General features: G+C 40.8%; 1 protein-coding gene across 1 annotated transcript in view; it reads right to left on the bottom strand.

The window, feature by feature from the left end:
- CMC1 (C-X9-C motif containing 1) overlaps positions 1-25,671 on the bottom strand; it is a 50,990-nt gene that overhangs the window by 24,448 nt on the left and 871 nt on the right. Inside the window, exon 2 of the mRNA XM_035128761.2 lies at positions 19,156-19,248. Within this exon, the coding sequence (XP_034984652.1) occupies positions 19,156-19,248 (93 nt within the window). The remainder of the gene's footprint in view (positions 1-19,155; positions 19,249-25,671) is intronic.

The following is a 25,671-nucleotide window of genomic DNA, read 5'->3' on the forward strand; positions in this document are numbered from 1 at the left end:
TGGATAAAAATCAATGATTTTTTTTAAAAAATCAAAAAAATCGGATTTTTTTGATTTAAATCGGATTTTTTTGATTTAAATCGATTTTTTTGCTTTAAATTGGATTTTTTTAAATAAAATGCTTTTTGAGGAAAGAATATTACCATCCAAAGGTTATTCCATCATGAAATAAAGATTAGTTTTTTTAATTATGTAGTATAAGGTTGTATATGTTTAATTTATGGGGTAAATAAATTCCATTAATCCATTCACCTCTTCCAGAGGTTTTTGTAAGATTATTGGGCAGTTTCTCTGCCTACAAGATACTATCACAGGTGCTTGGTTTACTTTTGCAGTTCTCAAAACTGAATTTGACTCAACAGAGATCACATGCCTCTTCTTCACAGCAAAAATGTTATAACATGAACAGAGTTGAGAAAAAGACCTTAATCCTATTGTTCTACAAACCTATGAATACAGAAGCAACCCCTTCAGTGCTAAGTTTCAAGAAGTTCAGTGAATAGAATAGAAACAATATTTTTCTGATTGTTTGGACAGTATTTAAGTTTTTCATGTGTAGGCTGGGCTGACAGTCTAAGTTTCTTAAAATATATATATATTGTTTTTGTTTAGCCAAATTAGTTAACAAACATGGATGTTTGTTTAAGCAAATAACATTTGCTGAAATGTTATTGTTTCAGTTGAATAAATCTATTTAAATTGTTATTATTAAGGTAATGATTATTTTTCTCCTTCCTAAGTACAACAGTAAAGTTGTCCAAATATGAATGATTAACCTATTAAACTGGGGATAAAAAAACTAATATGAAAAGTTGTTATTCTAAAAATCTTCATCTACTTGCATAATAAAGTTATACCAGCAAGAATTAGTCTTTATGATTTAAATCAACTGTGATTTAAATCAAGCCTTACTGACTAGTGATTTAAATCGTGATTTAAATCGTGATTTAAATCAGTTTGATTTAAATCAAATCCACCCTGATTGCAAAATTATGGTTTTTTTCCTCGAAGTGACACACCACCTGAATTATGCTCGGGTTTTTTGGCGAATTTTGACACACCAAGCTCAAAAGGTTCCCCATCACTGATTTAGTTGAAACAGAAGCTCTCCACATATTATTATTATTTATTAAATTTGTATACTGCTGTTCATCCACAGACCTCAGGGTGGTTCACAGCATAAAACTACAATATAAAAAACACAAAATACACAATAAGAACAAAAAGAAACCAATACCCGAGGTACCACTGTACTGGGATTAAAAAGAAATCTTCAACCACATGTTTTTCTACACTAATGAAGCATCACACTTAAAAAGATGATGCAATAAGCATAAAAACACATTTATTAATCCCTTCGCATAAAATATCTGAAAGCAACTGCACAATAAAAACAGCCACACAATTTCATATATTAAACACCATCTCTAGGCCAATGAAGATACAGTCTGGGATGTATCTTTCCACTTGCTAAAAAAAAAGGAAGGGCTCCAACAGGCATTAAAAGGACAATGGAAATGATACCTATCTGAGACATACACGAAGTATGCACGCACATGAGCCCATCAGGTGAAGAGCACATTATAAATACTTGAAACATGATCCTTCAGCACTTCCAAACTAGCATGAAGATTGATAAAAGAGTATTTCCAGGTTGTCAAAATAAAAAGCTACTAATACCTCCTAACACAGCTAAATGAGTGTGTGTCCATTTTATTTTATATAAATCTTATCTCCTTAAACTGTGACGGTTCTCTCTCTCGCTTTAAAAAAGACAAATGAACAATATATGTTCCACTGTACTGCTATATGAAAACCTCTAGAGGGCAACTAAGTTTCAGAGTAGGCCTAAACAATCAGTTCCTTAATTATTTTTAAAAGCCCCCCCCCAACCCAAATGTCTTAAATTTCACCAATGCTTTATTTCCAAGTCTACATGTGTTTTTCTGGAAACCAGCCCAACTGAACTCAATAGAACTTACTTCTGAGTAGACATGTATAGGGTTGAGAAGTGAACTGCCTAAAATCATTAGGGGGTGAACAATTTTAAAATAGGAAAAAAGAGTTGGAATGAAAGAGAAGTAAGAAGTAGTTAAAACTAGTGACTGAGACAGAGTGACTATTTTTTGGCATGGAATTTATGAAATAGCTTCCATTACAGAAAATGGTGGAATATATTGATCAGACTATTTCCCTCAAAGTCACCTAATTTGTACAGTAGAAATTAAGCAACCAACAGTCTTCCCATTTTATTTTTAATATATTTTTAGGTGTTGGAAATGACACAATGAAGCAAATGTTTAGAAAGCTAAATACAAGTGGTATTTTTTCAAATAACTGGTGCAAGACTTTAAAAAAGGACTATTTTTCTTTTGCACTATTCGCCTTTCAGGCTATTAAGTTATCACTGCAAACTATTTTTGTTGTTGCTGGTAAGACCATATTAGTTCACCATTAGAAAGCTGCGTCAACAGCAGCAATTGTAGATGTTCCAGATATCATTGGGATGGATAAACTGACGAATAAAGTGTGATGAAGGAATGACTCTGAAGTTTCTGTGCAACTAACTGCAAAACTCACTCCATTTATTCTGTGCTGGAATGCACAGTGTAATGTTAAGACTGAAAATGCATGGAAATATTTTTATTTTATTTTTTAAAAAAGGAACAGACCTTAGAATATCATACAAAGATTAAATGAAGTAAAGGGCTTAGTTACAGGACACTTCATAGGTTTCAATAAAGAAACCTACTTTGTCAGTGAGTAGCAGCAGCTGATTTAGACAGGAAGCCATATGGACTGACAAAAAGTGCTACCAATTTACTGACTATTTTTCCCTTTTCAGTTGCTCAGCAAAATCTAGTTCTAAAAATGTAGTTCTAAAAGCTGGCTAAAGAGAAGTATTTTCCATTTGACAAAAAGCTGATTGGCACCACTTTAAATATTAGGAATTAAAGTACATGTAGAAAAACTACTGCTATGCTAGGCTGCATCAACAAAAGTGTAGTGTCCAGATCAATGGAAGTAATAGCACCACTCTATTCTGCCTTGGTCAGACCACACCTGAAATACTATATCCAGTTCTGGGGGCCACAATTTAAGAAGGATATTAACAAGCTGGAACATGTTCAGTGGAGGGTGACCAAGATGATCAAGGGTCTGGAAACCAAGCCTTATGAGGAACAGTCGAAGGCATCTGGAAAAGAGGAGACTGAGAGGAGATACGATAGCCACCTTCAAATATCTAAAGGGCTGCCACATGGAAGATGGAGCAAGCTTGCTTTCTCCTGCTCTAGACGTTGTGGAGTTGGGAGGATGATTAACAAAATCAATGCTCCTGGCAAACTGGGAATATTCCCTTACTCACCCAACTTTGGGATATTCCACCATTCTTCAGCAGTTTCTTTTTCTTTGAGGGAAAAAAGTGGCTCACGTAAAGGTAAACTAAGCTTTAATAATACTGTAACAAAATAATGTAATGAGAGAAACTAAATACAGCAACATGAAATGAAATGCAATAACATGAGGCAAGTCTGAGGCAAGAAGCAAGAAGAGGCAGCTGGTCCCTCTTAACTGACATTCTTAACTGAACACACTGAATGGAGGGGCTGATTCTGGAGCATAACACACAAGCAAGCACTGCCCCAAAATTTTACTAATCAAATGAGGCCCCAGTGTTTTTCTTACACTAGAGCAGGCATAGGCAAACTCAGCCCTCCAGATGTTTTGGGACTATAACTCCCATCACCCCTAGCTAACAGCACCAGTGGTCAGGGATGATGGGAATTGTAGTCTCAAAACATCTGGAGGGCCGGAGTTTGCCTATAGCTGCACTAGAGGCCAGGACTAAAACCAATGGCTTCAAGTTACAAGGAAGCAGATTCTGAGGAAGAACTTTCTGATAGTAAGAGCTGTTGGGACAGTGGAACAGACTCCCTTGCAATCTGGTGGGCTCTCCTTCCTTGGAGGTTTCTAAGCAGAGGTTGGATGTCTATCTGTCATGGATGCGTTACTTGAGATTGCTGCATTGCAGAGGGTTGGACTAGACGGGACCTCTCTCAACACTACAATTCTATGATTCTATGCTTCTTGTTTACTCTTACAAGCAACTACAATTAGATTGGCATGGGCATCTCTGGAGCCGTTTTATAGGATAAAACCAGGGACAATGAACTGGCTTTCCAAATGCTGTTGGACTGCAACTTCCATAATGCCTTGCCACTGCCCATGCATGCTGGAGGCGATAGGAACTGGAACCCGACAACATCCAGGGTGGGAGGAACCCCCCCCCCCCAAGTTCCCAACCCCTGCTGCCTTATTTAAAGCCAAGTGTGCAGAGATTCAACAAGATTTATTGAGGAATGTGCACCAGTTTCCTGGTGGTCCAAGACCATGTGTTAATGTTTGGTTAACATGCATGTCCTGTAAGCCAATAACCCAAAAGGTACACTGTATTTTTCGCTAGGCTAGGTCTGGTTGAGTGGTTTGCTTCAGGCATGTCAAATCTCATTCTTCTACACCTGCCCCATGTATGTGGGCAAAGAAAAGATTTAAGCATGTATTGGAGAGGAATAGTGCCATCAGTTATAGTGCAGAGAGTCTGAGCTTGATAGGCATGTTATTGTTTGCAGTATCTACAGTTATAGGTTAATACTAAACTTATTTATGTAGTTGAAGTGCATTTACAGCTTATCAGAAAGGCAGCCATGTTGGTCCTTTGCGGCAAAACCAACCAAGAGTCTTGTGGCACCTTAAAGGCTAACAGATTTTATTACAGGTAGGTAGCCGTGTTGGTCTAACGTAGTCGAAACAAAAGAAAAAAAATCCTTCCAGTAGCACCTTAGAGACCAACTAAGTTTGTCATTGGTATGAGCTTTCGGGTGCATGCACACGAAAGCTCACACCAATGACAAACTTAGTTGGTCTCTAAGGTGCTACTGGAAGGATTTTTTTTTCTTTTGTTTCGACTAGATTTTATTACAGCAAACTTTCATGAACCACAGTACAAATTCATCCAATCTTAAGGTGCTGCAGGACTTTGTTGGTTAAAAACTTGGAATTTTGTAATTTAGAAAGTGTGATTCTTTTTAATTCTGAAGGCACATAGTCTAATAGCACAGTCTGAGGTCCGCAAAGAATTAAAATTCAATGTGGCTTACCCCCAGGTACAGTAGGTGGGGTTAGGAGGGCTGCTTAAACTGTTGACAACTGGAGAGAAATAATGGTTCCTTTATTAGGTCCACTGACACCATTTGTTGGAAAGCCATTCAATTGACTGCTAGCTTTGAATGTAAAACAAGGATTACTTAAATGGGTAGCTCTTTGGATCAAAAGCAGAAGCAGTTTTCCAACACTAAAATAAATAATTTCCACGAAAAGATGCGTCAGATTCAACAGTAGAAAAACAACCTATTTCTAGTGTGAAAGTAACCTTAGGGCAGTGTTAATAATTTATACTCTATATAAATATTTACACATATGTACAGAAAACATAGTAGGACCTTCCTGGTGAAATTTATTTATGTACAAACACACAGATAACTGCATTAGTCCACAATGTAGAATGAAACAAGTTTGGGGGGGGGGCTGAAGCAGCTTCTGCAGATTTCTTTAATGTCAGGCATATGTAGCAGTTATAAAGCAGATTTCTTGACTGCAAAGCATATGTCATTGCCAAAACAGGAGAAAGAAGCCCCCCTTTCTTCTTATTTTCATATTACTGTTGCAAGCATTCATCAACAATACACATTCATATGCAGCTATCCTAGCAACATGTCACTGCTATATTATTTTTAGAGTGTCGAAGTGACATATGCCACAGTATTTGCAGATATTTCTATTCTCACTTAGAAGTGCAATATTAATTGCTCTGAAACAAAACCAAGTAAAATCCTCAAACCACCACCAATGACAGACTAACTAGTGTAAACAAGTAACCAAGTGATACATTTGGGGAGGCGGGGAGAGGACTGGGGAATCAGCAGATGCTGCCTCCATGTTCCAAATGCCTTTTTTTGAGCAGATTTTATGGTTTATTAAGACAACTTCTAAATATTTTGCAAGAGTGGAAGCAACAAAGAATGTCTATATAACTCAGCGGTAGAGCATGTGCTCTGCATATGTAAAGCCTCCAGTTCAGAACCCTTCAATCTTTGGTGTAGGGATGAAGAGAGAAAAGGAAAAAGAGAATTTGCGTCTCCACTAGTGAGTTAGCACAAGAGTGTATGCAAGGATTTGTTCATCTCTCCGCAGCGGAAGTCAAAACAGAAAAATCTAGAGATGGGGTGATGGGGAAAGAGAGCATTGTATATTTACACACAACTGAATTTTCTTTTCCGGCATGGTAGGCCTGAAAGGGGGTTCAACCAGATGATTCTGTGGCAGTAGCTCTGGGCAACTGTTCACTGGGGAGTTGAGAATTGTGATGATTCCGCTAACTCCACCCACAACATCTACATTTCGATTATGACATCTGTACAGAGACAAACCCACAGAGCTGTGGTCTGTACATTGCGGTGCCATGCTGTACAAGTCATGAAAGCGAATCCTATGCAAGCTGGGATCAGCATGTGTGGATACAGAGCACATGAAGGAGTGTAGCGACAAGCACACGTAATCAGAATTCCCACCCCTACCTACACACAATTTTTAAAAAGCTATTGCGTTTACACACTGCTAAGTACACACCGACAAAGACAACCTCTTACACACAATAGCGAGGGCATCTAAAAGCTATAAAAAGCTAAAACAGCACTGCATGCTGTCTGGAAAGAAGACACAAATATAATTTAATAAGATCCTCAAATATAGCTATGCTAGCCAATAAATATCATCACTGGACTAAAAAAAAAGGTACTGTATTGTGCAAAGTTTTACAATAAAGCACTGCCAGATACTGCACACCTTAAACCAGGGGTCCTACAAATTGCCCTACAAATAACCCAGAGATGCATTTTAAGTACACCTGAGTACACATTCTACTCATGTAAAAAACACTAGGCAGGCCACACAAACTACCCAGAGATGCATTTTAAATAAAAGGACGCATTCGACTCATGTAAAAACATGCTGATTCCCGGACCGTCCGTGGGCCGGATTGAGAAGGTGATTGGACCGCATCCTGCCCATGGGCTTTAGGTTGCCTACCCCTGCCTTAAACGCTTTAAGGGGCAGGGAGACAGTAGATTGGAGTGATTCTTCAGGCATTCAGAAACTGTGTGAAGTAATCACGTAACAAAGCAACCAAAGTGATGATTATGCTTAGGGTTGTAGCCAGCCAAGTTCTACTTAGAGTAAGCCCACTGAAATTAATGGACCCACGTTAGTCATGTCTATTTATTTCAATAGGTTTACTCTGGTTAGAATGAACTTTGGACAACCTGTAGATCAGGCATCCCCAAACTTTGGCCCTCCAGATGTTTTGGACTACAATTCCCATCTTCCCCAACCACTGGTCCTGTTAGCTAGGGATCATGGGAGTTGTAGGCCAAAACAACTGGAGGGCCGCAGTTTGGGGATGCCTGCTGTAGATTTTCCAGGGTTCTACAACCACAGAAGGCCTGCAGGAGTAAGCTCTCTGCTTCAGAAAGTCACCCTCCAACTTGGAGACAGTGACCAAATGGGGAGGATGTGAATTTGTATGCTTTTGTTGCCTTATCGCACCCCTGCTTAATTACTTGATTCTCAGCATCTGAAGAGGGCTTGGGAGAGGTCTCCAAGGAGGAAGGAGCGCAACCTGAATACAGCATCAGAAAAGTATCTCTGTGTCAGTATTTGTTGGAAGTATTTTGGTGCCTCAGGAAGATGTCAATGTAAATGAGACACTGTAGAGAGAATGGGGAGGAGCAATTTCCCCCATTCATCCACCATCCTTTGAAAGTAGTGCCTTCAATCCTTACGCTTCTCAGCCCCCCCACCCTTTTGAGCCACTGCTTATTTATTAAATCAACGTATAGCCCTTTTAATGTGGTTTTTTTTAAAAAAAAAAATTGAGCTACCTCTCTTTGCATCACATTCTTAATGGATTTAGCAATATAATTCTATGTATGAAGCTCAATTTTCGTCCTAACCATCAATTGAAAGGCCAAGCACCTTAACAGTAAAGCCTTGTGCAAGAACCACGAGCATTAATCAACATCAGTGAAAGTAAAGAGAAATCAGAGGAAAATACATATTTGAGTCAAAAATAAAGGTTACAAGCTGTGGCACGTTTGGGGATTTTAAAACCAGAGATGAAGCAGTGACCAGTGTCTAACTCTAAAACCTAGATGACACAGTGATGGTGGTCATCTCAGCATGATGACCATTATATGAAAGTCAAAGATTTTCACCCCTTTTAAAAGCACTCTGAACCTGGCCACCAGTTTTTCTCCATCCACTGAAACACTATGGAGCATCGATGAAGTTCCTACCTTGACTGAAACCCTGCTTCCCTTCTTACCAGGACTAAAACCCATTTATCTCCTAGAAAGATCATAATGGCGGCAATACACAGGACACAAGGAACAGCCTAGATCAGTGGTGGCAAAACTTGGCCCTCCAGATATGGAACTACAACTCCCATCATCCCTAGCTAGCAAGACCAGTGGTCAGGAATGATGGGAGTTGTAGTCCCAAAACTTCTGGAGGCACACTGGTTGGGAAACACTGGCCTAGATTATATTCCAGAAGTCATCCCAGAAAAGCAGTGTTACATGTCAGCAACAATTTTCCAAAGATGTTACTGAATAAGAAACAGAGAAAGTTTGAACTTCCCCCCAGTGTGGAAGAATCTACCAGCATTAAAAGGTAAAGGGACCCCTGACCATTAGGTCCAGTCGTGACCGACTCTGGGGTTGCGCGCTCATCTCGCATTATTGGCTGAGGGAGCCGGCGTATAGCTTCCAGGTCATGTGGCCAGCATGACAAAGCCGCTTCTGGCAAACCAGAGCAGCACATGGAAACGCCGTTTACCTTCCCGCTGTAGCGGTTCCTATTTATCTACTTGCATTTTGATGTGCTTTCGAACTGCTAGGTTGGCAGGAGCTGGGACCAAGCAACAGGAGCTCACCCCGTCACAGGGATTCGAACTGCTGACCTTCTGATCAGGAAGCCCTAGGCTCAGTGGTTTAACCCACAGCGCCACCTGGGTACCAGCATTAGTGTCATCTAAAACACACAAGCTCTTCTCACTGGGGAAACTGAGAAGCTTTTCAATACTTTCTCTCTTAAAGGACACAGTATTGTTCTTCTATGGATATGAGACTGTCAGTTCTTACAAACCAATCTTATGATTTACCTATGGGACTCAATGAAGACTTACTTTCAAGTAAGCATGCATAGGATGCATGTTGTTTATGGGCCCAAAGAATATTCCTGCTCCTGAACCTGTTAACACATCACCACACTGCTCGCATATCATTAGAATAGCTAATGATAAAGATGTACTTAATTAGCAAGCTACTGTTTAAGCCTCAGGAGTTGGTTGTATCAGAGTTCTTGCTGTGGATATTAATGCAAATATATTCAGGGAATGTGTCAGGATTAAACACCTCTCAGTTAATGGCGATGTTTTAACTTGATGGCTTAACTACCTACATTATAATGATTAAGATAGTAATGGCATATTGACCCCAAATTATTCAAGTCTTGGTTAAAGCCCTAGACCAATGTCAATTGTTTAAAGAACCAAAATGAGAGATAATTGAGGAGATATAAGTTAATCTGCCATCATGCTTGCCTTCTTTGGACATTACACTAAAAATCTGGATAATGAGAGAGATGCAATTAAAACTTTATTGAAGGTAATATAAAATTTAAGACAGTGCTGATAGGAATAAGGCAACCTGGCTGAAATTGATATTCATTAGGATACTCCTTATATGAATAGGAAGCATTTGGACTTTGTCGTCTTTAAAAGAGCCCCAGCTGGTAATGGTTGAAGGTTAATGCCTTACCCCATTCTGTTCAATTTTCTGTCCTAATTAGTCATCTAAATCTATAGCTGTGAGCACCAAGTGTCTGTGCTCAAAAGAAACTAATTAATGCTAGCAAATTAGATCAAGTCCAAAGATCCAACAGCCAAACTCTTAAATGCTCCTTGTTAATAGGAAGTGTAGCTGTCAATAACTGCTGTTGGTGGCTATAATGAGGCCTCTTTCTTTCACTGAAAGTGATTTCATTTCTCTTTGTCCTTGCAAAAGCTGTTCCATTCCCTTTAAGGAAAAAAAAATACATGCAGTCGCAGTGTTAATGTTAGCTGCCTGACCCATTTCTTGCGATCAGCTGGGTTGAAATGACATGGAAAAACCAAACAGGGAAAGTCTCTGCTCAGCCACACCTTTCATTTCAACCAACTTTCCTTGGGATCCCTAATACTGGCCTATGAGTATCTAGGTTTTCTCCATCAATGAACACAAATATCCAAATGAACTGTAGCAACATACTGTATAACTGTTTAATGCAGAAGGTGATATCACCCACAGCATAAGGAATTCTGTCTGAAGTGTAGTTTTCACACAGTTTCTCTAGGATGCTTCACACATTACAATATTGTATCGAAGAATGCACACTGAAGCTTTAGCACATACCATTGTCTACTCGTAAGATGAGATGTGGTTATACGAGTTTATTTCACCATGCTCCCTGGATTGCATGATGCAATGATAAATGCAGATATGTAGCATGAAGCTACTCTACTGGTGGGGAGTTCAAACGGCTACATGTGAAATATTTAGTGTATAGCCAAACATGCTGTCAGTTTAACAAGCCAGCTTCATAAACCATGGCTTGAAATTGGTTAGCTTTGAAACTGACCAGAGTCTGTGACAAACCAAGATCTCTAGACAAGAAAACACAACAAAATGAGATTCAGGAAAACTTATACTCATAGCACAAGCATGCGTCTCACTTGGGCTCATGCCAGTCATGTGCATCTTTCTCCACTCTTTTATCCCATACTTTATGAAAACAGAATTAGAATGAAACAAAAGAATAATAGTGATGCCACCAGCAGCATTTGATTAAAAGCATACTCTGAAAATTAAAAGAGGAAATCTGCAATACATTGTTTGGTTAAAAAAAAAAGTACTGGTATCAGTTGAGCATTTTGCAATGCAGTAAGCCCGCAACTTACATGGGGGTTACATTTGGGGGATCACATCTAAAGCCAAAATCACATACTAGTCAAAGCACAGTGGGTTCAATGGCAGATGGGATTGCCAATGTATTTTTACCCTGGACACCTGCCCGCTTTCTAAAACTATTTTGCCAACCACGTGAAGCTGAATGGGCACAAGTTAAATGCACGTAAACAGTGGCCTTACTGTACTGAAGAAATGAGAAACCAAAGTAACAGTAAATGTGGAAGTGAATTTACAGGGTGTTTTTTATTTATTTATTTTTAAGCAGCTTGCTAATGCACTAGTATCTCAAGCTCTCAAAATATTTATCCATTAAATTTATCTCCTTCTAAGGAGCTCAAGGTGGCATGCATACATACCAATAGTGCTCTAGGGACGCAGGTGGCACTGTGGTCTAAACCACTGAGCCTCTTGGGCTTGCCAATCAGAAGGTGGACGGTTAGAATCCCTGCGACAGGGTGAGTTCCCGTTGCTCTGTCCCAGCTCCTGCCAACCTAGCAGTTTGAAAGCACAACAGTGCAAGTAGATAAAGAGGTACCACTGCGGCAAGAAGGTAATCGGCATTTACATGCGCTCTGGTTTCCCTCATGGTGTCCCACTGCGCCAGAATCAGTTTAGGCATGCTGGCCACATGACCTGGAAAGCTATCTGTGGACAAACGCCAGCTCCCTCAGCCTGAAAGCAAGATGAACGCCGCAACCCCATAGTTGCCTTTGACTTGACGTAACCATCCAGGGTCCTTTACCTTTTACCTTTATGTGGTGCTCTCCACTTCCCATTCTTTCCCTACAATGACCATACAAGGTAGGCTAGGCTGAAAGATAGTGAGTGGTCCAGTACTATCCAGTGACCCTCATGGTTAAGTGGGGATTTGAACTCAAGCTTCCCCAGTTCCTAGCCCGACACTCTAAACTATATTACTCTGGCTCTCTTAGCACCTCAAGTCCTTGCATCAAACTGTGTTAACGGCACTTTAGATCCCCATGTACTTGTGCCAAGACATTTCCTCTATCTTAGCCTCCGACACATATTATGTTCAGTTAATAGAACCTGGCCCTTTTTTTTTAATTAATAGAGAGTATAAGTGATGGGCATAAACCTATCCCAGCATGATGCTACTAAGTATTTCACACATCTCCTTATCTGTGTTTCTGATGAGAGAACACAAGACATTTATAAAGTGGTGTTTTTTTTCAGGTGTCCTTGGGCATTTAAACAGGCAGTGCCAACATATGCCCAAGGATTTGGAATTGCTCTCCTTTTATGGAGCTTGATGTGTCAGGTGCAAGGGTCATGCTCTGGTGCAGGTGGCCCCTAGAGGGACAGATAAGATCCCAGCTACTAGTGGACTGTTGATTAAGTGTGTATTACTAAAACAATGGTTGACATTGGCCTTACTCTACTTTAGGAAAGCCCGAAGTGGTGTTTCATCCCATCAACTTTACTAAGTATCAATGCAGTCCCTGGGGAGAGGAAGAATGGTGGCATTTGGAAACAGCCTTTGCCAGAATACTTTCCTAATTACAGTACTGTATAGCTGTTCGGCTTGGCCAAGTACTTGTAACTGTATGGGGTTATTCTGCAATCTTTAGGTCTATGACTATCACAACTGCACACTTTAAATATTCAGAATACACTTGCTTTTATTAAAATGTGGCCATTTCATCAACGAAGACCTAATAACAATAGAAATAAACTCCCCTTTTGAATCCCATCATGATTTTCTTTAAAAAAAACCCCAAATGTCAATAACCAATTATTAAGGATAAAACCCAAGAAGAAAATAATGTATATTTTGGGTAACCTAGGGAATGACTGTCCAACATTAGCATTGTTTGCCATGTGTTTAAAATGATTCCCAGCATTCCGAGATCTCTTACTCTGTTCCAGATGATATCAGGTGACTACAATTTCAAAATTGTCTTCCTTCATTAACTATCCAGACTTTCTAGTTAGCAGGAACCCCAAGCAAAAAAGATTTTTTTTGTTTTTTGTTTTCTCACCTAATTTGCTCTCTCTCTTCTCATTTTATTTACCCCATCAAATGGAAAATATTACAAGTTAATTTAAGCAAAGGCTGGCCTGAATGAATGCCTACAAATAATATGGATCAGTACAACCTAAAGCTTCCCCAGTATTTTTTTCGAATCAGCCAGTGAGTACAGCATGGCATTCTTAACCTCAGGGTCAAAGGTTTGAGCGCTATCTTGGTAGTCTAGATGAACCGTGTGGTACCTTTCAACTCTCTGATTCTGTGTAGATAAAAAAAGGGAAATGACCCTTGGACAGTGAAATCCAGTCAAAGGCGACTATGAGGTGTGGCACTCATCTCACTTTTCAGGCTAAGGGAGCTGGCGTTTTGTCTACAGACAGCTTTCCGGGTCATGTGGCCAGCATGACTATACCGCTACTGGTACAAGGAAGACCGTGACAAGTGCCAAAGCGCACAGAAATGCCGTTTACCTTCCCGCTGCAGTGGTACCTATTTATCTACTTTCACTGGTGTGCTTTTGAACTGCTAGATTGAGTTCACCCCGTGGCACGGATTCGAACCGCCAACCTTCTGATCAGCAAGCCCAAGGGGCTCAATGTTTTGGACCACAGCGCCACCCGCTCCCTATCTATGATAATATTGCTGGCTGAGCTTAAATATCATCATGGTCGATCACAGGGCGGGAGGACGGGGTGCTGGGCTTTACAGGTCTTCATCAGTGCCTCCAACAGAGTCTGCATGGCAACAGAAGCCAGTGGACTGAAAACAGGCGTAATGAGCTTCTGATCTCTCTCCTTCAGAAGGCAGGCCACAGAAGACTGTGCGCATGCGAAAGTCTCCAAAGAGTCATCAGGTGTAGAGATACACAAACTCCTATTTCCCCACTTTATCGAAAACATGCTTATTTCAGCACTTTATCGAAAACATGCACAATCATTGTTGTAACCTGGGTATTCAGGCTTTAGTGAAAGTGAGCCTAGCACAGGAAAAGGTGAGACCATGTTTGCATACTCACTAGTGTGGAGTGCACCAAGGATTGTACCTAAGTGGAATCTGAACATTCTTGCACTGAAATGCTCGTTTAAAAAGAAAATAGTTAATGTACACATTACACATACTTGAATTGAGAGTCTAAATCTGAGACAGACCCTGTAAACAAAGTTGGCTCAATACATTATAGAGCTTGTAACTCAATAGCGCTTAATCTCTGATGTTAAGGGAGAAAATGAAAAGACTGTTTACAGCAGAGTAATCAGATTAATAAAAGGATACAGAAAGGGAGTTCTCCTTGTTTGTGTTTTAGTCACACCTAGGCAACACAATCAAGTAACATATGTGGAAGTGCAAACTTGGAATACTGTGGATTTAACAATGTATCACAATTATATGAACACCTATATTCAATATTCCATAGCTTTCATAACAGATTGTAATGCAGTGGGGAATAAGAATGCAACTTTTCAATGTAACAGCAAAATCAGTGTTAGAGACAGCATACATTCATGCATTTGTTGTTGTCGTTTAGTCGTGTCCGACTCTTTGTGACCCCATGGACCATAGCACGCCAGGCTCTCCTGTCTTCCACTGCCTCCCGAAGTTTGGTCAAACTCATGTTTGTAGCTTCAAGAACACTGTCCAACCATCTTGTCCTCTGTCGTCCCCTTCTCCTAGTGCCCTCCATCTTTCCCAACATCAGGGTCTTTTCCAAGGATTCTTCTCTTCTCATGAGGTGGCCAAAGTATTGTAGCCTCAGCTTCAGGATCTGTCCTTCCAGTGAGCACTCAGGGTTGATTTACTTCAGAATGGATAGGTTTGATCTTCTAGCAGTCCATGGGACTGTCAAGAGTCTCCTCCAGCACCAAAATTCAAAAGCATCAATTCTTCGGCGATCAGCCTTCTTTATGATCCAGCTCTCACTTCCATACATCACTACTGGGAAAACCATAGCTTTAATTATACGGACCTTTGTAGGCAAGGTGATGTCTCTGCTTTTTAAGATGTTGTCTAGGTTTCTCATTGCTTTTCTCCCAAGAAGCAGGCGTCTTTTAATTTCGTGACTGCTGTCACCATCTGCAGTGATCAAGGAGCCCAGGAAAGTAAAATCTCTCACTGCCTCCATTTCTTCCCCTTCTATTTGCCAGGAGGTGGTGGGACCAGTGGCCATGATCTTAGTTTTTTTGATGTTGAGCTTCAAACCATATTTTGCGCTCTCCTCTTTCACCCTCATTAAAATGTTCTTTAATTCCTCCTCACTTTCTGCCATCAAGGTTGTGTCATCTGCATATCTGAGGTTGTTGATATTTCTTCCGGCAATCTTAATTCCGGCTTGGGATTCATCTAGTCCAGCCTTTCGCATGATGAATTCTGCATATAAGTTAAATAAGCAGGGAGACAATATACAACCTTGTCGTACTCCTTTCCCAATTTTGAACCAGTCAGTTGTTCCATATCCAGTTCTAACTGTAGCTTCTTGTCCCACATAGAGATTTCTCAGGAGACAGATGAGGTGATCAGGCACTCCCATTTCTTTAAGAATTTGCCTAGTTTGCTGTGGCCGACACAGTCAAAGGCTTTTGCATAGTCGATGAAGCATTCATACATACATTCGTGTTATTGTCACATGAAACCAACCAGTAGAGTGGAACCTTGGTTTTCGAGCACCTCAGAAGCTGAATGATTCGGAACCCGAACGCAGAAAATCTGGAAGTGAATGCTTCTGTTTTCGAATGCACCTTGGAAGTCGAATGGCTTCTGAGGCACGTTTCTCCATTGAAACTGCCAACCGCCCATTGCGTCCTGGTTGTCGAACGTTTCGGAAGTTGAACTGTCTTCCGGAACGGATTACATTCGACAACCAAGGTTCCACTGTATTTGGTATGGAACACGCAATGGCTTAGGGACGCAGGTGGTGCTGTGGTCTAAACCACAGAGCCTAGGGCTTGCCAATCGGAAGGTCGGTTTGAATCCCCGCGATGGGGTAAGCTCCCGTTGTTCGGTTCCAGCTCCTGCCCACCTAGCAGTTCAAAAGCACGTCAAGCGCAAGTAGAAATAGGTACCGCTCCGGCAGGAAGGTAAACAGTGTTTCCGTGCACTGCTCAGGTTCGCCAGAAGCGGCTTAGTCATGCTGGCCACATGACCCGGAAGCTATCTGTGGACAAACACCGGCTCCCTCGGCCTATAGAGCGAGATGAGTGTGCGACCCCCAGAGTCGTCCGCGACTGGACCTAACGGTCAGGGGTACCTTTACCTATACAATGGCTTGGATCTTAAGTTGCTGTTTTACTCACACACAGAGGGTCAATTTCTGCCCAACTTCCCCCTCGGCAACACATTATTTACCAAGGGTCACCTAACTCTTAGGGAACAGGTTTTCAGGGAAGAGGGAGGTAGCTTACTTCAAAGCTACACATTCTCCTAATAAGTTCCCTTCATGATGTCAGCAGCATATTGGGGTAATAATTTTAGGATGAAGTCTTGATGACTAGAGAAAGTATGTGTGTACACACACACACACACACAGAGAGAGAGAGAGAGAGAGAGAGAGAGAGAGAGAGAGAGAGAGAGAGAGATTGGCATCCATCTGTCTTGAGAGACAATGGAGAACACCTCCAGGTGTAAAGTCAAATCACTGTGCTAGCTGCAGTGAAGTGACCTCCTCAGGACACAAGCCTGGGCAGTGTGTACAGAGGTCCTGGGCTGCCCTCTCGGCCTCACTGGTGTGGTCCAAAGGAAAGCAGAGCAGAGCAGAGCAGAGTAGAGGAAAGCAGAATTGGCACCAGCTTGGCTGCAGGAGTTCCTGGAAGGAGGCATACAAGATACCATCCAACCGTCTTAGGGACTCCACTCTGGATTTCTGTAGGTCTTACTCCTTAGCCTTTTCTTCTCCCAAAGATGCCCCACAAGGCAGCAGCTAACTCCAGAATACCATTCTCTATACCACCTACCAATATTTTATGCCACCAGAAAATGTCATAGTCTTTAAGGTACCACAAAACTGTTGTTTTTTGCTGCAAGAGACTAGGGTGATATAAAATAATAATAATAAATAAATAAATAGATAAACATGGCTGCCCCTCTGGAAATCTTTATCTTATCAAAGTCAATGGATAAGCTCCTACTGATGAGTATAATTGGGATTTATATTCAATATGGTATGCTAAACATGATACTCATACACCAGGATAAAAACTAAATATTTAGGAAAAATCTTATATGCACAATATATTTTCATACCCAAAATATACAATTATTTTAGTTTATTTTAGTTATTCTTTCACAGATTCTATTTTCAGTTATCCTTAAGTGCTTAACCTGGCAATATTTATTGTGCATCAAACAACAGAATACAATCTTACTTTGTCTGGGTAACCTTGAAAAAACACACCACAGATGTTAAGCCAAAAAGTCCATGAATTGTAACAGGGTCTTGAATATGCAATTTCAATAGAAACATGATTGTTCTTTTGCTTTCTGTTAAACATGGCGCAACTCTCAAAAGTGTGTTACTGGCTTTTCTTCTGACAAATCAAATGAATTATCCAATGCACACACAATTTATTTGGCTACATCTCATATTAAAAGTATTGTAGTACAGAGCTATTTCTATCCTTCATACGCTAACACCACAGAGAATCATGTTCCCAAGTTCTTTAAGTGTCAAACGTTTCAATGATAAATACTTGAAATAGTTTTAAGGTCTCAAACCACTGATTGTCCTTTATGCTGATCTGCATACCCAAGGTAACAGCTACGACGTCTGGAAGTACAGGAACTACCCCCAGTTATATGACCTACTTCCCCTGAGTGAATGCTTTCAGCCTCTCTATTTTTCTCCTGTTCACAGGACTTAGGTTATTTTGCAATTTTCACAACATCACACCTCTTTCCCCTGTAATTCCAAAACATATGGGGAGTTGCTCTGCACGTTGGCAGTTTAGCTGAATGCAGAGGTGAGAGTCTTATGCCATTTTCTCGTTCCCTCAAAAGCCATGCACTATTATAAAACAAATTTAACTTGTATAAAGCTCAGTGTTAACTAAAGGCAACAAAGAAAAATACAGACTTTATTATTTTAGATCTCTGCCAGTTATTATCATTTTATACAGGTCTGTCTGTGTATATGGCTCCTTACAGAATTCAAAGAGGCAAAATATAAGCAGGTTCCTGCTCTTAAAGAGCTTCCAGCTTGCTTTCTGCAAAGGGAGATACATTCCCGGCAGCCACTGGAATCTCCTCCACCTTCAATCCAAAGATTATATATTATCAATGCCTGTGAAGGAGGATCTTTCATGGCCTGACATTCATGGGTGCAATGCCGCGTACAACAGCATTCTCAAGACCACTCCAATTGAATTTTAGATGGCATAATACTGGATAACCCCAATCAGCTTCTTCTAAGGTACCTGACCATTATGTGTTTGCCTCAATGAGAGTTGTAGTATAGAACTGGGTTAATGATTCCAGGTGGATTGAAGCATCTGACAACTTCAAAAATTATAATGTCACTTCTCTGCAAATATGTCGTTGTGTTGTTATACAGACACTAAAAGGAAAGGCAGAAAAGACACTACAAGGAAACAAGCTGTTTAGGAGTTTGTAAGCAAGTGCACATGCTCACAGATTTCCAGACTTCTGGCAATCAAAGTAGCTGGGAACAATATCCTGGCCCTTCAGTGCAAATTAAATGAGAATATTTGCCATTGATGTTAATCACTGGGTTCAGCCTCAGATAGATTAAACAGTATGCCTAATTTGTTTTCATCTATTTTGTGTTGCAGTCATTGTTATGATCCTGTATTTATCCGTCCCAAAGAAAAGTACAGAATGCTTCCTGTCTTCAGTATGGTGCCCGCGTTGCAGCAAACTCTTTTCAGCAAATTATTTCAGCCCAGCATTCTACACTGCATAGTACTGAGCATGCAATAAAGAAGAGAGATACAAATCACACACCTATGTTCACTGCTCCTGTGACAGCTTGGAAAATGATAAGATTCAGGTCACATAAGTGATTAGATTTCGTATTTTGATGAATTTCACTCTCACCTTGCACTTTATCAGAACATAGTTCCCTGGCCTTCTCTCTCATCATTTTTGGAATCAAAACATCCTTTTCTACGTGCCTGAGCTGGGGCTCCTCTGCAAGAGAACAAAAACATTTCTATGTTTAGATGGCAAGTCGCAGGTGAACTGAAAGAACAAGAATGCTGTTTAGAAGGGATGTTAATACATTCAGAGTTCTGAAACAAAACACATGTATCAATGTATAATAACATCCTATCAACAATTAACAATAATTTATTATTTATACCCCGCCCATCTGGCTGGGTTTCCACTGGCAAATATGTCAAGGTAACACTGAAGATGACAATGGGTGGAATTCAACATAGAAGGTCTGCTTGTACAATTCCCACCCCCTCCTTCTCCTGCATGTCTTCCCACATAATTTTCTGCTGTAGAGGACTGAGAGAAAACCCCAAAATGATTTAGGCAGCATCCAGTGGTATGTGGGGGGAGCAGAAGGGGAAGTCCTGCCCTGTGAGTGGATCTCATTCCAAGCACAGAACAACTTATTTGACTCCCACCCAATACTTTCATTTGCTGTATTTGCAAACAATATGGCTAAGAAGTCTGACACACCAGGGTCATTCCCATCTTATCCTCTGAAGGGCTAACATGTCCAAGGCTGTTCAGTGACCAGTATCTGAATTCCATTCTCCATAGCCTTATTCCACTAATCCAGGCATAGGCAAACTCGGCTCTCCCGGTTTTTTTGGGACTACAACTCCCATCATCCCTAGCTAACAGGACCAGTGGTCAGGGATGATGGGAGTTGTAGTCCCAAAACATCTGGAGGGCCGAGTTTGGGGATGCCTGCACTAATCTAACTAGTTGACCACACTGGCTCATGGCAATATATTCATAAGCAGGTTTTAGGAATATGAACCAATCACACAGAAAAAGCATTATTATAACATTCATATTTATAGGAATAAAGAACAGCAGATAGCTTCACAATATGAGATCCAGGAGCAATAACCTTTCCATCACTTTAGCTCAGGGGGGAGAATCTATGACCCCTCCAGCTGCAGTTGGGACTCCAACTCCCATCAGCCTCAAACTATCACATGCATTGGCCGGGGTGATGGGAGTTGTAGTCCACAAACATATTGAGAGCGACGGGTTCCCCACCCCTGCTATAGCTAATATGACACATGCAAAGCATTGTTTTAAAGCATTTTCAGTTTGTGCACAGAAACTGACTGACAGAATGGTGAGCTTGTTTCAAATGTGACATGATGTGCTCCCTTTGGGGCCAGTTGGCAGCAGTAAGATGAACTCACTACATGTTCTGAAATGTATTCAAAGGTTTAATAATGCACCGCACTAATCTAATTTGGAGGTTGCCAAGCTATGGGTGACTGTGGCCAGGCTATCTCTACCTAGGTGGCGTTGCAGCTGGTATACTTCCTTAACCGGGTAAAAGGTGAGGCATGCCATGAAGTCTCCAATGGCAGAGTTGGAGCAATCAGCATTTCAGACTGCAGGCCTGATCCTTAAGACCAGTGGTGTTCCAAATGTTGTTGGACTCTGGTGCCCATAAGTGCCAGCCAGCATGGCCAATGGTCAGGAATGGTGGGGATGTGCAGTCCTGCAACATCTGGTGGGCCACAGGTTAGGCACCACCCCTACTTTAAAGGGAGTGCAATCCCATTCAGAGCAGGCTGAACACCAACTTCCAAAACATACGAACTACCCGTCAATACTGTCTTTTCAGGACTGAGCTTCAGCTTAGCAACCTTCACCCAGTCCATTAATCATTCCAAACATCAATTTAGCCCTCGTACCTTGTTCCACAGGAAGGTAAGTTGGAAGGTGGTGGTCCCTGTTTGAGAGGCAGGGCCTCCCAGGGTGGGAGGCTGGGGGAAGAAACAGGCTCCCAGGTGGGAGCTGCGAGGATCTACCTTTCTGTGTATGGATAAAGGATATGATATAATTGTGATGAAGGGCCTTTAATTCTTTTTTTGTTTCCTCTTTTCTTTATCTACTTTGACCTTTATTGTATTTTATGTTGAAAACTTTCTAAAAAAAAAGTTAACTAAAGAAGAAGAAAGGGTTTAGCAGTTGTACCTGAAAAAAAGGTTGCATATTAGGGGACTTTAGCTCTTCTCCTTGACAAAGAAAAACCTGCAAACAGCATTCTGATAAAACAGGCCAGAAGTTGATGGGAGGCAGAGATTGCTACATATGAGTGGCTTATTAGAACCGTGAAACTCTCATTCTATTAACCACTATGCAGCTTGGTACAATCCTATGCACAGTTTCCTGGGAGTAAGCCCCGCTGAATTCAGGGAAATTTCCCAGCAACTGAAACATACGCAGGATTGGTTCCTTTAGTAGTTCCTTTAGCTGCTTTTATGTAGTTTGGGTTCTAAAAATAGCCCAGAAAATTGTATACATTTGTGTTTTCCATAAGTTTCAAATGTTGAGGTTGTACTACCTTAGATTCGCATCAATTCAAATTAAGAGAGAGAGTAAGGATGACAACACCAGGGGAAAATTTCAAAGCTTTAACTTCTCACTATTCTATCATCACCTTGAAGTCAATTTTCACCTTTTTCACTGGCTGAATCTGTTATCTTACATTTTGCTTTGGGGCTCATGTGTTCTTGCAATATAGCAGTACTGGATTATGAGAATACTGACAAGCATGTTTGCTAAAAAGGAAAAAAAAAGTCACAATGCTTATATTCTTGTAGTTTGGGGATCAGGTTCTGTAAAATTTTGGGGAAATATAAAAGTAAAAACATGAACAGAGGGAGAGCGCAACTACATATGCTGACTAATTCAGATACAAAACAATATAATCAGTAGAGAAGGGGGAGAGTTGTTGTTTCTGCAAGTAGTTTCATCTGACCTGTTTTATCTACAGTCATCTCAGAATAGCCAGCTTAACTGCTGAGAGATGGCAGATCAGACATCCCCTGGGAATTATAGGAGCTTCAGAGAAAATATTGTTGCACAGAAACTACATTTTACAGCCATGCATTCTCTTCTTGCCTTTTGCCAAATTTTTTTAAAACACCCACCCACCCCAAACAAATCCACTCTGAGCCATGCATGTAGAAGGCCAAGTTTAACCACCTTACTTACATAGCATCCTATCATATGCCCTAGAGTGGCACACTATACTTAACCTCTGACTTCTTTTCGAACTGATCAATTGTGGGCTGAACTGGAAACGCATGTCCAGATTTGTCACAGGCTGGTAAAAGCTTGAGAAGCAAAAGTAGCTTTCCCCAACATATTCTAATGCTAATCAATACAGCGAGCCTGAGCACCCTAAAACAAACTCCAGCAGGGGAAGGGGAAATGACACATTGAGCAATGAGAGCTCCCTACCAGGACTTGTTTCCTAAGAATGTATGCCAAGGACTGCAGCATTAAAGTCATAAAACCAAGCAAATTACAGGGAATTTCAGACTGAGTGTTTTGGCTTGCAAAGTACAAGTTCTTCAACTTTCTTAAATGCAAAGCGTCTTTCTCTCTGTATGATAAGTACACCACCGTCACCACTTTCATTGTAACCTCAAGCAAAGATAGATATACATGACAGCGAAGGTAAAGTGGCAATGGCAGTCACTTAAAGAGTTTAACATTGCCAAAGCCAAGCACAACATTTTCAGCACATATTGCTGCTGGAAAGAATAGTCCCAGGAGGAAGATCTCCAGCAACCATGTATCAGTCATACACTTATTAGCACATCACCAACCACAGGTGAGAATGTGCCTTGACAGAACCGGGCATGTAGAACTCCTCAAAAATAAAAAAGTGTTTTTCTAGCAAAGGTGAAAACATGAGAGAGAAGGTTTGCACCCCCCGGTATGACACTGTTGTAGTAGGGGGGGGGAGAAACAAAACAAATAAACATGAGAGCTAAGCGATGAACATAAAACATGTAGCTGGATTCTGGATGGGAAGAATAGAAAGGAGTGCAGCTAGTGCTGCTGAACCCGGTCTATGCTTTTTTATTATTATTTATTATATTGGTATACTGCCTTATACCCGTAGATCTCAGGGTGGTTCACAACTAGAGTGTTGGTGTAAGGAGTCAGAAGCAGGCCTCGGACTTACATACTGTATTGACGCCCCTCTTCTGTGGTCGTTTCCCCACCCCATGTTAAACATGGTTAAAACTTGGGCACTAATCTTAGCCACAGTTAATGCTAGCCTGGGTTTGCTATTAGCCAGTGTCTTGAAACCAGTTTCAAATACTATAGTATTAACCATATTTAAGTTTGGTGTCAACTGCCTTGATTGTTTTAAAGCCAACAAATCAAGCTTTAGACAAGAGTGGGTACAATACATTTTGATCCGTATTCTCTAAGATATAAACAAGATGATTCCTCATGTCAGTAAAAATAATCCGAGACAGAACTGAAATACAAAGGGAGTCAAAAGCAGGGCCGGCTCTAGGTAGAGTCCCGGTGGTGCGGTGTGCCAGGGCGCCGGGCTGGTAGGTGTAGCGCTGCACGACAAAGCCGCGCGGAAACCATGCTGCACCCTGCGAGGGCGGGGGCGCCGGAGCGATCTTCGCCCCTCAGCGCCAGGGCGCCCGACCTGCTCAAGACTTCCCTGGTCAAAAGACACAGAAAAGTTGGCAAATGTGAGGCATATTGTATAGGCATCTAAGAGCTGCTAATAAATTTTGGAGATTCAAGAGTGAAGAAAAACTGATGACCAATTGTGAGGTCTGCTACTCAGCCATTATCCTGGGATATATTACTTCCATAGAAAGCAAACCCATAGGAGTTTGTTTGTCAGTCCCATAAAAGATAAAGGTACCCCTGACCATTAGGTCCAGCCGCGAACGACTCTGGGGTTGTGGCGCTCATCTCGCTCTATAGGCCAAGGCAGCTGGCGTTTGTCGTTTCTGGCAAACCAGAGCAGCATACGGAAACGCCGTTTACCTTCCCACCGGACCGGTACCTATTTATCTACTTGCACTTGACGTGCTTTCGAACTGCTAGGTGGGCAGGAGCTGGGACCGAACAACGGGAGCTCACCTTGTCGCGGGGATTCAGCACCACCCGTGTCCCTTGTGAGTCCCATAGATGTAGGCTAATCATCTCAATTTTTAACAGGCCAATTTGAGAGTAAAGCTAGAGGCAACTTTTTTGTGTGAATGCAAATCATGTGTCAGTTTTTTTAAAAGGTAAATAGAAGCTGGGGTGAGGTACAGTAGGCGAGACCTCTGCATGAGGAGTTTAACTTCCACCCAAACCCAAACCCCATGGTCAAGATTAAAATTGCCTTCCTGAAGCTATTTACATAGGAACAAATGGTGCAATTGGTTTATATAGCAAAACCATCAAGTTATGAAACTATAGGAAAGGTTAAGATTATGGTGTTATGCAAGTTAAAGATTATCTACACCAGTTGCAAATGAATGAGAAAATTTAAACAAACAACACAAAAAACAGCCCTATCCTGAAAACTTGTTACAGGATAACTTATAAATGCCATAAACAAACCTACAGGCAAAAGACAGACAAACTGGCTCTACTGAAATGCAACTTCCTATGTTCCCAGGTGTTTTTGCCTACATGCTAACTTTGTACAAACTATAACTAGCAGTAATGGTATCATAGAAGCAAGAATTGTAGTCAAAAGCCACTACTAAAGCACAAATAACATGTCCCTATGAATCCTAAGAAATAAGTTGAAAAGGATCAAGCTAGTCCTGAAATACAATGACAAGTTCACTGTACCCTTTTAGCACCAACACAATCTAGATTAGAACACCTGAGAATTGGTATAGCGTAGCTGGGCTATACAAATCAGGAAGTCTCTGGTTCAAATCTTACCTTTGCCACGAACTCACTAGGTAAGCAGCTTTCTCTAGCCTCAGTCCCACTATCTGCATTACAAAAGATAATACTACTAAGCGTACCTTAGTATGTATTATATTTATTTTAATGCTACACTACAATTACATTCCCAAGGTGGTTTTGAAAAAGATTAAGTCAGTTAAAATATAAATACTAGTGTGTGAGAGAGGCCAAAACCCATAAAATAGTGAAAACAGTATAAAACAGATAGCAGGATTAAAATAGTTACAGGTAGGTAGCCGTGTTGGTCTGAGTCGAAACAAAATAAAAAAATTCCTTCAGTAGCACCTTAAAGACCAACTAAGTTTTTATTTTGGTATGAGCTTTCGTGTGCATATCTCATGAAGTGTGCATGCACACGAAAGCTCATACCAAAATAAAACGTTGGTCTTTAAGGTGCTATGAAAGGATTAAAATAGTATCTAAAAAGCTTGGGGAAACAAAAAGGTCTGTGTCCGTCATCAGAAGAACAAGTTAGGAGACAGAAAAATCTTTCTGTGGAGCGTAATCCACAACCAATATACCACTAACCAAGAAGGCCCTTACTAGTAAAGCATGTTGAATTTTTCAACTTTCAAACTCCAAAAATGAGGAGGGCTTAAAAGTTGTAACATGACTTGGGAATTCAAAAGATGTTTTGTTTAAATTAATATAATTTAGCTTTGCTTG

Source organism: Zootoca vivipara, chromosome 12 (genome assembly GCF_963506605.1).
Source record: "Zootoca vivipara chromosome 12, rZooViv1.1, whole genome shotgun sequence".
Taxonomy (NCBI): Eukaryota; Metazoa; Chordata; class Lepidosauria; order Squamata; family Lacertidae; genus Zootoca; species Zootoca vivipara.